At 41.2% G+C, this 15,241-nt stretch overlaps 1 protein-coding gene across 4 annotated transcripts; it reads left to right on the top strand.

Annotated features, from left to right (window-relative positions):
* Positions 1–733: 733 nt before the first annotated feature.
* GDE1 (glycerophosphodiester phosphodiesterase 1) lies at positions 734–13,156 on the top strand. 4 transcript variants are annotated; one of them, XM_081133713.1, is made up of 7 exons: positions 734–800; positions 1,057–1,156; positions 2,975–3,146; positions 5,376–5,481; positions 7,712–7,804; positions 10,367–10,578; positions 11,826–13,156. In XM_081133713.1, exons 3-7 carry the CDS (start codon positions 3,040–3,042, stop codon positions 11,971–11,973), a joined length of 666 nt encoding a protein of 221 aa, XP_080989839.1. In that variant the 5' UTR covers positions 734–800; positions 1,057–1,156; positions 2,975–3,039; the 3' UTR covers positions 11,974–13,156. The 4 variants fall into 4 exon arrangements, with proteins under 4 accessions (XP_080989839.1, XP_080989837.1, XP_080989840.1 ...); XM_081133711.1 differs by having other exon boundaries at positions 2,971–3,146; XM_081133714.1 differs by having other exon boundaries at positions 742–1,156; positions 2,971–3,146.
* Positions 13,157–15,241: the final 2,085 nt, after the last annotated feature.

The raw sequence follows: 15,241 nt of genomic DNA, 5'->3' as shown, positions 1-15,241 counted from the left end.
CTAGGGTGGCTTGATATCAGTCCAGATTCTGCCGTTAACTGCCCTATTCACTTCACCTCTCCTGGCCTCAGTTTCCTCATCTATAAAATGAGGGAATCATTAAAATCCCTTCCAGCTTTATAATCTGATTATGCCTCCTTGTGCTATGCTCTTTCATTCCCTCCAAATCTGAAAAATCCTTCTAAAGTCGACTGGCTTCAGTCTGATGAGATAATACCTACCCACTGAGGCTATTGTGAGAATATATGAGATAATGCATGAAGCATTTGCTCTCACAGAACCTGGAACATGCTAGGTGCTCTATAAATGTTAGCTGTACTCTCTAACACTCTTATTTCCCCCAGGAGAATGTAAGCCCCGGGACAGCAAGGACCTCGTAAGTCCTGTTCACTGCTGTGTCCTGAGCACCCAGGGTGGTGCCTGGCACACCTTGAATTGAATTGAATAGTCAGAAGCGTCCTGCCCCTTTCAAGGGTCCCTGGACAGTGTCCTCGAGGGCAGAATGAAGGAATCATTAAGATCCCTTGCAGTCGTACAACCGTACAACAGCTCTTGCATCCCTCCCATTCCCGAGTACGAAAGCCGGGCTGATGTCCTGACCCGCAATGACCCAGAAGCCACTTCTGGAACTTGGGCGGGCCTGGGACTTGGGCCCGCCTCCGTTGCTACCCAATAGCTCCGCCCCCGACCTCTGGAGATCCCCGGCCCTGATTGGCTGGGCTGCTGGCTCCCCCTCCGGCTCCGACTGCCGCCGCGGCCGCCATTGTGCGGCGCGGTACCCCTCGCAGGGTGCTCGTGCGGTGAGTGCCTTGGGCTCTTGCCCTTGCTTCTGGCTCTCCTGTCCCGGGAGCCCGGCGGGTTCGGGACTCCGGTCCGTGCCGGTGCGGGCGCTGGCATGTGGTTGTGGGAGGAACAGGGGGGCCTCCTGGGCCCCTTCTCCTTCCTGCTGCTGCTGTTACTGCTGGTGACACGCAGCCCCTTCAATGCCTGCCTCCTCACTGGCAGCCTCTACCTCCTGCTGCGCCTCTTCAGCTTTGAGCCTTTGCCCTCCCGCAGGGCCCTGCAGGTACTCAAGCCCCGGGACCGTGTTTCTGCCATCGCCCACCGCGGCGGCGGCCACGACGCCCCCGAGAACACGCTGGCGGCCATTCGGCAGGTGAGCGCCCCCGACTCCTCGCTCGCCGCCTGGGAGCTTGGACTTCTGCTTATCTTCCCGAAGGTTCCCCAGTCATCTCACGATAGCCCTCCCTCTACCCCGTGCGTCTGCCAGGAAGACATGGAAGTGGCCCTCGATCCCTTTGAAGCCTGGAAAGCCTCCCAACTTCAAATATTTATAGAACACAGCAAGTCCTTACATTCTTGCTTTGTGCCGGACACTGAGCATGCAGTCACGAACAGGGCAAAAAGGGTCCCTGCTTTCGCAAAACTCGCATTGGAGTCAAGGAGACAGGCCTTAAGCAAGTAAATACATAAATGAGACACTTGAAGAGAGCGAGAAACGCAATGAAGAAGTAGGGTAATGGGATAAGGAATGCCTGATAAAACCACAAATGTAAGCGCTTTGGGTCAAGAATCTATAGATTAGGTCACTTTGTGGCTCCCTCTTACCTTGTGGCCTTTGTATTATACTTGCCATTTGTTCTGCTTGGAAAACTCTTCTTCTGGATCTCTGTATGGTTGACTCCCTTTTGTCATTATGGTCTCAGCTCAAATGTCAATATTCTTAGAGAGGCCTTCCCTAGCTGCTTTAGGACATTACCTTCTATTTTCTTTTTCAAAACAGTTGTCACTGTCATAATTTATTTGTATGTAACATGATTGTAGTCTGTTTCTCCCCCCTAAAATATAAGATCTATGATCCTATTCTTTCTTGCTCACCACTCTCTCCTCACTGCTGATACATAGTATGCACTTAATAAGTATTTGTTATCTGGAAAATGCAAATCAAAATCACAATGAAATACTGCTTCATACCCATTAGGATGGCTATAATAAAAAACAAGTGTTGGTGAAGATATGGAGAAATTGGAACTTTCATATACTGCTGGTGGGAAAACAGCCTGGCAGTTCCTCAAAAGGTGAAACAGAGAGTGCTGTGTGATCCAGCAATTCCATTCCTGGGTATATACCCAAAAGAATTGAAACATAAAAAATTGTATACAAATGTTTATAGTGTTATTCATAGCCAAAAAATGGAAACAATGCCCTGCCGAGTGGCTCAACTGGTTGAACATTGCTGAGCACTGCAAGGTTGCTGGTTCAATTACCAGTCAGGGCATGTACCTGGGTTGCAGGTTCCATCCTTGGTTAGGGCACTGATGGGCCGCAACGGATCAGTGTTTCTCTCTCACATCCTCCCTCCCTCCCTCCCTCCCTCCCTCCCTCCCTCCCTCCCTCCCTCCCTCCCTCCCTCCCTCCCTCCCTCTAAGCATGTCCTTGGGTGAGGATTTAAAAAAAAAAAAAGTGGTACCCTAGCTAGTTTGGCTCAGTGGCTAGAGCGTGAGCCTGCTGACTGAAGGGTCCCAGATTCGATTCTGTCCAAGGACACATACCTCGGTTGCAGGCTTGATCCCTGACCCTGGTTGGGGTGCGTTCGGGAGGCAACCAGTTGGTGTGTCTCTCACATCAGTGTTCCCCCGCCCCCCTCTCTCCCTCTCTCTCAATCTCTCTCTTTCTCTCTCTCTCTCCCCCTCTCCTCCCTCCCTCCCTCCCTCCCTCCCTCCCTCCCTCCCCCCCTCCCCCCCTCTCTCCCTTCCACTCTCTCTGAAAAGCAATGGAAAAAATATCCTCAGGTGAGTATTAAAAAAAAAAAAAGTAGAAAAAAAATGTCAATCAGCTGAGGAATGGATACATTAAATGTGAAAGGAATCAGTAAGAGTAGCTGTCTACTTACCCAGCCCTGTTGATTGCCTTGAGTGTTTATGTTGCAAAATGACACTTCACATTAATATTGTTGATGTTTTTGTTAAGGCAGCTAAGAATGGAGCAACAGGCGTGGAGTTGGACCTTGAGTTTACGGCTGACGGGATTCCTGTCTTGATGCACGATAACACAGTAGATAGGACGACAGATGGCACTGGTCGATTGTGTGATTTGACATTTGAACAAATTAGGAAGCTTAATCCTGCAGCAAATCACAGATTAAGGTAAATTGTTGATTGTCACTTAAACATATCTTTTTTTGTTGTTGGAGATTATAGACAGACACTGGTACCTTCAAGTCACATCTTCTGCTCCAGGAGAGTTGTTTTGTTGTGTTTTATTTTGAACTGTCTACAGGTTTCCCAAGTAATAAGCAGGTGCCAGGAACAACAGAAAAGGATGTTTTTCATCTTTTCCCACTGAGGCCAAATTTGGCCTTAGAATTATTCCCAAGACAATACTCTTTCTAGTCACTAACATGACAATTACATTGTATTGTCATATAAATGATATATATATATACGGGGTGTCCCAAAAAATGTATATATACTTTAACAGCTGATATAGCTCAATTTCGAAAATGAAATGTATTTTAATAAACACCCCCTTTATAATTATTCAAAGTGTGTGTATACATTTTTTTGGGACACTGTATATATATGTATATCAGTGCTAGTCCTATACGATGTTCCCCAAGAAAAGGGTTCTGTGATCAAATAAGATCAAACACTGTACTCTTGATGTTCCTCCTGGGAAATAGCCCATGTCAGTCAATTTTTACCTTTAATTTAGTGTTTCTCAAATATATATAACCATAGAACCCACACCCTTCCTACCATTAACAGCTATAAACACCTTAGAATTGGTATACTGGGCAATAATATACTTTGGAATGTGGTTATTTAAATCCCTCTCCTCTTGTTTTCTTTGTAATACTGAAAAATGTGTGCTTATTGTTGTTCATGTCGTATCATTTCTCTGGACAGTGATGAATACTCCTTGAGCACTGAGTATTGCACCCAGTGATTAAGTTATAGTCCTCCCTAAAAGATAATTCAGACTTAATTTTCCTAGGATCTGAAAAAAATTAAAAATCAGCCAAAGGAAATATGCTTTAGTTTAGAAAGAATATTGATAACTTGAAAATTCTGAGTCCAGGCTGCTGGGATTACTCTTTACTATAGTAATCAGGTATTTCATAGCTCTGCTGCATGCAAGGGAAAGGCTGGTTTTAATGTGACAGTGACAGTACACATAAGATGTCAGGCTCAGAGTCAACACTTAAAATGCAAAAAATGCTTAGTGTCAGCATCACTCTTAAAATCCTTTATGAAAACATGATACCAGCGGTGGTGGGTGTGGCTCAGTTGGTGGTTGGTTCAATTCCTGGCCTGGGCATATGCCTGGATTGCAGGCTCGATGCCCAGTAGGGGGCGTGCAGGAGGCAGCCCATCAATCAATGTTTTGCTCTCACATTGATGTATCTCTCTCCCTCTCTCTTCCTCTCTCTCAAAATGAATTTGAAAAATCTTGGGGGAAAAAGGCATGATATCAATGTACCATCTTTATGTCTTTAACATGACTAGTCTTTATTCCATAATTGGAACAGGTTGCGTTTTTTTTTTTTTTCTTTCTTGAATACCAAGTGAAGTAATTGGCTTGTGTTTAGGTACCATGTTGTAGGAAAAATACTTATTTTCTCTAGAATTACACAATGTGGTGAGATGGTCATCCTGTGAGGGGGGCATGGAAGCTAAGACTGGCCAAGGGAATAGCAAATTTATATATCTAATCTCTCACTCCAGGGCCTAGGCATTGGATAGAATGGCTGGCAGAATTGCTTGTACTATTTCCATGCTCTTTATCTTTTTTAAAGCCAAGATCTTCTAATGGAAATAATACAGTTGAATTAGCATAAGTTAAGTCATATACAGTGAAATTTTATTATGTGAGAAAAGCCAATTTCTTAATATATTAGGCACTTCCCTTTTTTTAATCAGGAAATTATGTATTAGAACATTATTTATTTTAACCACTTGCACTTAAATGAACAACAAAATACAGTCAACAGATTTATGTATTCCTAGGAACTTTTCCTGCAAGGTTCTCTTAGGGCAATTACAGTCTTAAAATTAAGTCTCTGAGTTTCTGAAGGTGGCATATACTCTGCCCTTTAGTGAGTAGAATTACTAATTATATTACTAATCCAGTGGAAATCCAGTGATGTCCTAAAAATTAAATGATTTTTTTTGTTGTTGCTGTTCTTTCGTCAAGAATATCTGTACTTTGGTTAAGTTCATACAGTAAATTGTCCTTGGACTTTAGTGTGGTTAAGAAAGGAAGTTGGGGAAAACAATCTTTTGTTTGGGAGACATTTGTTAAATATCTGTTCCACTAAACTTGTATTTTTTTCTTTTTCCTACAATGTACTATGCCTTTTCCCTCTCCGACAGGAATGATTTCCCTGATGAAAAAATCCCTACCCTGAGAGAAGCAGTTACAGAGTCCCTAAACCATAACCTCACAATCTTCTTTGATGTCAAGGGTCATGCAAATAAGGTACAATTTATACCATAGACTTCACTTTTTAAGAAAGACATCTTTAATTGTTAATCATTTCCAAAACTAAATAGTTTGTTATTATTATTCTTAAATTATTTTTATAGGTTATATTTGCTCAATTGAAGTATACAATACAAAAATCCCCGTCTGTAGGGAAAACCATAAATTATAGAATCTTTTAAACTTTTTAACCTTTGATGGAACCTTTTAACAACTCCTGATACTCTAGAACTAGCACAAAATAGAAGAGTCAGGTTTCTCTTATTTGCACAAAGCATTTGCCAAAGATATTAAATAAACAATAAGGAGGCACTTCTTGAACAGACTTCAAGCAGCCTTATAAAAGGAATTCAGGAGTCGGACACGACCAGTTTCATCTGGCTATTAAAGATCTTAGATGGACAGCTGTGGGTGAAATTTAAAGCTTCCGATAGCTAATAGGATATTTTTCCTTCACACAGATTTGTCCCTTCTGTATGATTTCTATCTCTTATGTGTATTTTTGTTATTCTATGATTTGAGTAGTTATACTTGTATCAGAAAATTACTATAATTTTTTTCAAATCTGTATGACTCCTAAATAAAATTTTGCTTACATCTTAGAACATACACTTTTACTCATAAAAATATATTGCAATGAAAGCATTGGGAAAATGTAGTTCAGATTACATTTGTTGTCTTATAACCAGCTTTTCAGGTACAAATACTTTTTTCAGCATTTGGACAACTTGTGTTAAATTTATCCCTAGTTAGCAATAGTTATAATCAGTAATGGCCATCTACTGGTTTAGAATTCTGATGATGTCAATTATTAAAATTAATTCCAGGATACAGTTGAAACCAGTTGTTAAAATCTGAAATATAAGCCTCAGGATATATAAACCAGTTGTAGTAAACTCCTGTTTTTGAGGAAAAAAGAGAATGGTGCTCTGGTTCATTTATTTTTCTACTAAATTGATAGTTCTAGGTTTTCCAGTTGGTCTGCATCAGAATCACCAGGAATGCCTATAAAAATATGGATTTTTGGGCCATACCACCTAGAGAAGAAATTCAGAAAATATCTAGGGATCTAAGAACATGTATTTGTAATGAGCACTTCAGGTTTTGTTGATAATAAGGCCCATGTTTGGGAACCCTGATAGGTCCTACATTTTACCCATGGTGTAGTGACCTTCATGAAGGGGGTGAGGAGGTTTGGGGGAGAAGAAAAAACATATCTTTAATCCAGCTATTTAAACTTTCTCTTTGGGTGCTCAACAGATGGTTTGGGCAAGACTGGGTAGAACATAGTGATCCAGTTCACCAAAATGTTTGTATAAAGGAACAAGTGTTGGCAGCAAATAGTAGAGCACAGGAGCCAAGATTATGGATTTACTGCAGTGTAATCTTAACCTTGATAAGCTTCAGTTTCCTCATAAGTCTGTAGCTCACACTCAGTCACATTAGTGAAGGGGAAGAATTTCTACGTTCTTTTTTCCTTTTTGGAATCCATTTTGTTGTTAATATTTGGTGATAGGTATATGTCACTTTCCAAAAATTAGCAGTATTTCAAGAATTGTGATGTAGCAGCACTATATTCAATGGCCAGATCTATTAATTCACTAGAGGATACAAAACGTCAATGTTTTAATTCTATCATTTCTTCTTTATTTATTAGCTGGACTACAAAAAGAAATTTCTGCTCGCCTTGGGAGGGTTGGGAGACTTCCAACTCTTCCTAATTTCTCTCTTGTCCCATTGCTTCTATCTTCATGTTCATGGTGGATGATGTTTCCTCTCAATCCCTTGGACTCAGAACATCTACCCTTTGTAGTTCCCAGGCTGGTGACTCATGCTTCAGCTAGGAAAAGCAGAGGGTGATAGAGTTGTGGGTATAAAAGGATTTTTCCTAGTGGTTAAACTAAGGTATAGGGAAAAGATTTTAAAATTTTGTTTCCAGCCTCCACTGGCCTACAGTTTGCCATACTTTCCAAAAATATGACAAAATGGGTGAGCCTGTTAGTAAGACAGTAAAGCAGCAGTATCCCAACTTCTTTGTCTACTGCAGATGTGAGTTTAAAATATACCCCAGTGGGTAGTGGGATCTACTAATACTCCTTTTAACATCCCTATATATAAGTAAACATCTCATTTATTTGATAGGGTTGTAATTAATATTTAATAGCTATTGCCTAAGGCTATTACATTTTAATAGACTTTAAATACCTGAATGTCTTTTGTTTTACAGGCTACTGATGCTCTAAAGAAAATGTATATGGAGTTTCCTCAACTATACAATAATAGTATGGTCTGCTCTTTCTTGCCAGAAGTTATCTATAAGGTAAAATACAGTATTTTTGTTGTATATAATATTATATTAGTTGGTGGTGATAATAGCAATGGGCAAAGTAAGCATAAGACAGATGCCTGTTAAATTGAACTGAATCAGTTAAGAAACTCCTTATTTATTAGAAATACATGTTTTTATTGATTTCAGAGAGAGAGGAAGGGAGAGGGAGAGAGAGACAGAAACATCCATGATGAGAGAGTTGTTGATTGACTGCCTTCTGCACGCCCCCTACTGGGGATCGAGCCTGCAACCTCCGGCATGTGCCCTGACCAGGAATCAAACTGTGGCCTCCTGGTTCATAGATCGATGTTCAGCCAGTGAGCCACACCGGCCAGTCAGGAAATTACTCTTTTACATTAATGAGAAATTCAGGAAAGGGAATGTACTCACACTTCATTTTAAAATACCATAATTCCTTTTTAGCTCCTTTTTTTATGTTTATAGGCTCATTTGGATTACTTTGGTAAGTGTTCTCAGAACAGAAAGAATTATGTAGCTGTATGTCTCACTGAGTAACAGCAAAATATAGCTTTTTAAAAAAAAACTAAATTTCCAAGAATTTAAAATATGCATAAAAGTAGATAGTAGTCCAGTGAGCCCCTCTAACCATGACCCAGCTTGTTTCATCAATACCCCCCTTATCTTCCCCAGTGTTACTTTGAAGCAAATCCCAGACATCGTATCATTTCATCCATAAAAATTGCATTAAGTATTTTAAAATTGTCACCCTAGGATATGTTTAGAGAGAGGAAGGGGGAAAGAGAGAGAGAGAAACATCAGTCTGTTGCCTCTTGTGCACGCCCTGACCCGGGATTGAACCCACCACCTAGGTATGTGCCCTGACAGGGAATTGAACCTGCAACCTTTTGGTGTACAAGACAACACTCCAACCAACTGAACCACCTGGCCAAACATATTAAGTATCTTTAAAACGTGATTCCTTTAAAAACATAGCCACAATAACATTATTTCATCTTATATCATTAACAGTAAGTCTATAATATCAAATATGCAGTCAATGTATACATTTCATTTGTCTCAGAAATAGCACAAATGGTTTTTGTTTTTTACAGATTGTTAATGTGAATCAGGACCCAAGTAAAGACTACCTGTTATAATTTTAAATCTTAAACCTGTCAGATCCCTTTCTTTTTATTCCCCCTTGTGATGTATTTATTAAAACCAGGTTGTTCTGTAGAAGTTGCCCAAGTCTGGATTTTGCTACATGACACAGTTCAGCACATCCTTCTCCTCCGTGTATTTCCTTTGAATTGGCAGGGAAAGCTAAAGGCTTGATCGAATGAGGTTCAGTTGTTCTTGGCAAGATAATTTCACAGGTCAGGGTACTTTTCCATCAGAAGGCATGTAATGTCTGGCTGACTCTTGTTAGCAGCTGCTATTGATGCCAGTGGCTAGCTTTCTCAATTTACTAGGGGTTGCAAAATGTTAATATTTTAATTCTATAATTTCTTCCATGTATTACCTGGAATAGTTCTATAAAAAGAAACTCTCATCTATTTAGTTGCCCAATAGGCAAAAAAATGCTTAGTCTTTTCCTTAATTTACCAGTTTCCAAAATAATGAGTTGGTCCAGTAGCATTCTTCAACAGTGGCCAACGGAGCATACATTTAAAATTTTACAGTAGGAGTGTAGCCTGTTGACACATAAGCTGTCATTGAGATGAATAGGGTCGTAGAGCTTTCAGATATTTGGATCAGTGTTTCCCAAACTTACTTGGCCACAGAGGCCTTTAAAATGTAGGATATAGTCTTCAGGGGAGCATGGCGCACAGGCTGGCAGAATCCCCATTTCCCCTTTGCCCCATTTCCCCTCATCGCCCCATTTCCCCTTTGCCTTCTTCCTATCCCCTGCCCCCACATTCTTCCTTTCTCTTCTCATATATTTCTCATCCCACTTCCCCACCTCCACCAGTCTGTTCAGCCATTTTCTCCAGAAAGGATCAAAAGCTAACCAGCCCCTCTTGAAATGATCTTAGTTCCATCCTCATTGAGTTCTAATTATCTCTGGCCAGAATTTAAATTGATATCCAGTTGAAAGTTTTTCTTGTAATATTATTAAAACTTGAGCCTGAGATTATGATTTCCTCTTTTTTTTTTTTTAATCCTCACCTGAGGATATTTTTTCCATTGCTTTTCAGAGAGAGTGGAAGGGAGAGAACAAGAGCGAATGGCGGGGGAGAGAAAGAGAGACACATCGATTGGTTGCCTCCTGCATGTGCCCTGACTGGGGCCTGGCCTGAGATTGAGCCTGCAACTGAGGAACAGCCCTTGGCATGAATTGAACCAGGGACCCTTCAGGCTGTGGGCCAACGCTCTAACCACCGAGCCAAACCAGCTAGGGCCGATTTTCTCATTTTAAAGATAGGATTGCAGTTCGTTTGGGATTGTGAAGGAAGTGTTCTAATTTATACTTAAGTGCTTTACATCCATCACATTATTTTCTCTAAGTGTTTATGGTAGAGTGCTTATTTATAAGAAGTGAGAGGTATTGGATTTACAAGAATTATTTCATTTTCCAAAATTCTTTTTCAGATGAGACGAACAGATCGGAATGTGGTAACGGCTTTAACTCACAGACCTTGGAGCCTTAGCTATACGGGAGATGGGAAACCACGCTATGATACGTTCTGGAAACAGTCCACATTTATAGTCCTGGACATTTTGCTCGATTGGAGCATGCATAATATCTTGTGGTACCTGTGTGGAATTTCTGCTTTCTTCATGCAAAAAGATTTTGTATCCCCGTAAGTTGGATGGTGTTTTATTTCCTCCTGACACATTTCCTGAATGTACTTCTTGGAAAGGAAGGGTTGATGGTGGACAGATTGGATTGGTTCCTACCTGCAGATCCCACCGTGCCTTACTAAGTGGGAGTGTCACTAGCTTCTTAGGTGGGAAGGGTTCAGGCATGTTTTATTATTTCCAAAACAAGTTGATCAAATATTTTTGGTTTTAAGTGCATTTTAAAGAAAAAATAAATTTGCCCAACTGATAAGAGATTATGTTTCCCTGTGATTGGCTTCCTTTGGAAACCAACATAGGAACCAAGTCAGACCACAGTGAAGATGTCCCGTGGGTGCCTAATTGATCTCTCCCATCTTTCCTCTTGCTCCCGTTGACTACAGGCTCTGCTCCATCTTTGCAAGAAACTTCTTGTTTCCTAACGTGCTGGCAATCTCTTAATCTGTCTTTTAGCAATTTTATAGCTATGTGTTTCAGCTGATTATAATTTAAGTTTCATATTACTTCAGGCATGTATGCATTTCATTCAGTAAATATTTGGTAAATATGTCGACAGTGTTGCAAGGTATTATATTAAGAATCTGAAGATAACTAAAAAAAAGGCCATGGTCCTCATGGTGAAAAAAGCCATGGTCCTCATGGAGTTGATAGTCAAGTGGAAGAGAGAGATGCTGATCAACTAAAAATTCAGTGAAGTACAGCTAAGACAAATGCTTTGTAGGAGAGAACAGTGTGCATATATAATTTTACCTTGCTGGGGGAATAGGGAAAACATCCCCAAGGAAGTGACAACTAAGCTGAGGTCTAAAGGGTGAGTAGCAATTGGTGGGGGGGGCGGGTGTGGAGATCAAGTCAGAAGGAGAAACAAAAGTGTCGTGGCAGGAAAGAGCCTGTTCTTTCAAGGAACTGAAAGAAAATCAATATTCTGCAGCACAGAAAAGAAAGGGGGTGTGTGGTTTAAGATGAGGCCAAAGAGACAGGTGGGTCTAAGTCAGTCACGGCCTCCAATATGATTTTTTTTTTGGGGGGGGGGGTGGGGAGTGTTCTTTAGCTAGCCACTGAAATGTTTTCAGCTGGAACAATGTGGAGGAGGTTCTCATGCTGGGTTTTGCAACACTCTTTGTGGTCTCAGTTAAGAGGCTTTTTCTGAGCACTGTAAGTACTCAGTGAGTACCATACTCAGTGATCAGTATATTTCTGGGCCATCTGGTCATTGTCTTAACAGATTTGTTTTTTTGTCTTTCTCCAGGGACTATTTAAAGAAGTGGTCAGCTAAAGGCATTCAGGTTGTTGGTTGGACTGTTAATACCTTTGATGAAAAAAGTTACTACGAATCCCATCTTGGTTCCAGCTATATCACCGACAGCATGTTGGAAGACTGCACACCTCACTTCTAGACTTTTCCCCCAGGGAGGAAACCACGGGTACAGAGATTGCCTGCTGGCCTCATGCAGGGATATTGAAAAACCCTTTGTGCTAGCCCAAGCCATGGGGGATCAGGTGGCCCACAGAAGCAATAATGGGTAGTTGCATTGTTACCTGAACCAAAGCAAAACCCAGTGTTGCCACAGTGCTCCATGGAATGCCTGAGTTCAACACCGTTGCTCTTGAAAATCTGGGTCTGCAAAAAGGTACAACAGCTCCTGCCCAGACCTCGCTGAGGCATATACCAAGACCCACTGAGGATAAGCACAGATTGAGTTGTGCAATGTGGGGGTGCAAATGCAGATGCATGGGAAATGCATGATCACTCAAAGTTGACATTTTAAAACCCGACACACTTATATAATTTATTTAAAGTATTTTTATTCTGCTACATTATCAATGTACTGTAGACGTCAAACTTGTGACTATACTAATAAAATCATTAAAAGGAGCACTAAGGGAAAACTGCGTATCAAGCATCAAATCCTAGGACATAAGGAATTTAGGGAAGCTGCTGTCAGCAGTCCAGTGACCAGGGGCAACAGCTTCAGTGTGGCGCAAATGTCAGGGAAGTCTTGCCACCTGCCTGAGGGATTGTTTATGGTACCTTGAAATAAGAACTACAGACCACTAGGGGGCAGAGCTGCACTCTCAGTCTACTCTGCACCAGATCCGAGACAATTCGAGGACATCTAGGCTTATCCTCAGTTTACAAAAGAAAACTAAAACCTGTGGAAGGGAAGGGTCTTCCCCAGAAAGGACACTGCTGGTGACATAGCAGAGCCTGATCTTATGATAGATAAAATTTCTTTTTTACTATTTGCCAGGAACTTTAGTGGTTTAACACATTATCTTAATTAAATCTTACAAAAATCTTAGAGGTACTTGCTTTTTACTGATGAGGAAACAGGCAGTGCCAAGTTAAAGTCAGTCACTCAAGGTCTCAAATTTCTTTGGTGCAATTGGGATTCAAATCCAGTTTGGCCTGACAGAGCCCCTGCTCTTCACCACGCCTCCTCTCCCCCCCCCCCCCCCCCCAACCTCTGCCTGTCTATAAAGCCCTTGATTCCCAGCTTCTTCCCATGTGAGCTTCTGGAGGGTCTTATTGTGAACTTAAATAGCAATATTTAAAATAAAGTTGAGTCTTTAAAAAATTGCAAAGCTGTCTTTCTCTAGCTGCCCCCACCCTCCCCTCTTACAGCCCACCCATAGCCTTGATCACAGGCCCCACAACTTAGTCATGACTTCCCTCCTGAGTCCTAGTGGGTCACCAGCCTCACACTTGCATCAGGCAGGCCACCAGTCCACACAGCTAGATGGCAGTGAGAAGCAAACCCTTGCTACAGTTGGTGTTGGCAGGGACATGTAGATGGGGTTTGAGACAATTTTCAATTTACAAAAAATTTTCTTTAATTTTAAAATGATCAGGATAAAGATTAATTCAATAAATGCAACAGATACCAGGGAACTGCATATAATTCCATGTCACGTTATGACTAGAGTGACAAAAGAGAACCACCCAGAAATTCTGTGGCCTGAACTCCTCCTGTGACGCACCTTCGGAGACTGCACCTTCGGAGACTGCACAACCGACAGGGAACTGCTCTTTGGGACAGTATAGTTAACAAGGTCCCTTCTGTTGTGTTCGCTGTCTCTTGACTTTTGTCTCAAGTCCATTTGCTCTTGGCTCTGCCATACCCAATTAAGGATTTAGAGCCTATGCTAAATGGTTTGGGCCTTGAACAATAGAGAATTTGGATGAAGAAAGATGATGTTAATAAGTACTACTATTAAGTACTTACTTGAAGACCTAGTATAGGGGTTAAAGACAGGATTTGGGATCAGAGAAAAGTAAATCTGATTTCCTGATCAGCAACTTACCAGCTGTATGACTTTGGGCAAGTTACTTAATTCATCCATAAAATAAGGACAGTGTTCATAGCACCTCAGAGGGCGGTTGTGATGAAATGAAAATGCCTGAAAAAGGCTTGTTAATAACATTTACTGACTGTCTACCATGTACTAGACACTGTTTCAAATGCTTCCCATGTGTTTACTCTGTAACAACACCCTGAGGTTGGTACCATTAAATACTGAAGGAAACCAAAGCACAGAGAAGTAGCTTGTCTAAAGTCACACAACAGTAGTAAGATAAGGATTCAGGCCCAGGTGATATAATTCCAGAGCCCACACCCTAAACCCCTGCTTACTGTGTCTGGTTCATACCTGTGATGATGCCTGTCCCTTAGGTGTTCAATAAATGTTGAAGGAATGAATTACGGGGTATCAGTGGAAACTTCCTTGAGGAAGCTGGAGATGCAGATAGAGTGAGACGAAAATTTGGGAGTTTAGGTAAATGATTCAGGATTCAGCTGCATCAAGGGGCCATCCAAAATCCTAACAGCATTCTTTCTAAGAACACCAATACAGATAAAAATCACATCTGTTTAGTGGCCTGAACCTCTGCTCTCAGGGTGCTGGAGACATAACATCGAACAGCCTACCTCAAAAGGCTTAAAAACTCCACTAGATTAAACAATACTCATTTTCTTATTTGGAGACTGGTGTCTACAATCCTGTTTTGACAAGAATTTCACCAAGACAAGTATTCTAGTTGTATTAGAAGCAAATTTCTAAATGAAATTGTCACCATTTCTAACGTGGAAATGGTGCTTCCATAGGACAGTAAACCACAGCTTTGAGGACAAGAAAGGGTGTGAGTTAATGAAGTGCTCCAAACATCCACTCATACCTTCTTTAGCATGGAGTGAAAGTTACTGTATGGTAAGGTTATTTGATTTCTTTGATCAAAAATACTGAGGATTAATAACTTTGTATATTCTGTTGTGCCCAAAATCCCTGTAGAACTCCAGGTACTAAGAAGAGGCTGGATATCAGCTAGGCACGGCAGATGTTGTCCTTTGAGACACTTACTCAACATCAGCTATGGGGGAACTTATTAAAAACGCAAATTCTCAGAACCCATCCCAGAACTACTGAAACTCTGGGTGGGGCTCAGGATGTTTTAGCGAGCCCTCCAGGCAGTTCTAACACGTGCACAACTCCGAAAACCACTGAGCTAGAGAAAACTTGAAGTCCTCCATCCTGCCACTCACTATGAGGCCTCAGCCAAATCACTTAACCTGTGTGTCTAAGTTGTCATCATCTGTCAAATGGAGATCGTATTTGCACCAACTGTCTTATAGCAATAACGTTATAAGGGTCCAATGATAAAAGTGG

This window comes from Miniopterus schreibersii, assembly GCF_964146895.1.
Source record: "Miniopterus schreibersii genome assembly, chromosome: 3".
Taxonomy (NCBI): Eukaryota; Metazoa; Chordata; class Mammalia; order Chiroptera; family Miniopteridae; genus Miniopterus; species Miniopterus schreibersii.
This window is presented reverse-complemented; position numbering and strand designations above follow the sequence as displayed.

Excerpts from the sequence above, each read along its gene's own strand:
- GDE1 (XM_081133714.1), top strand. The coding sequence starts at position 896 with ATGTGGTTGTGGGAGGAACAGGGGGGCCTCCTGGGCCCCTTCTCCTTC. Across the intron at positions 3,147-5,375 it reads GCAGCAAATCACAGATTAAG|GAATGATTTCCCTGATGAAA; the intron begins GTAAATTGTTGA and ends CCTCTCCGACAG. Across the intron at positions 5,482-7,711 it reads TCAAGGGTCATGCAAATAAG|GCTACTGATGCTCTAAAGAA; the intron begins GTACAATTTATA and ends TTTGTTTTACAG.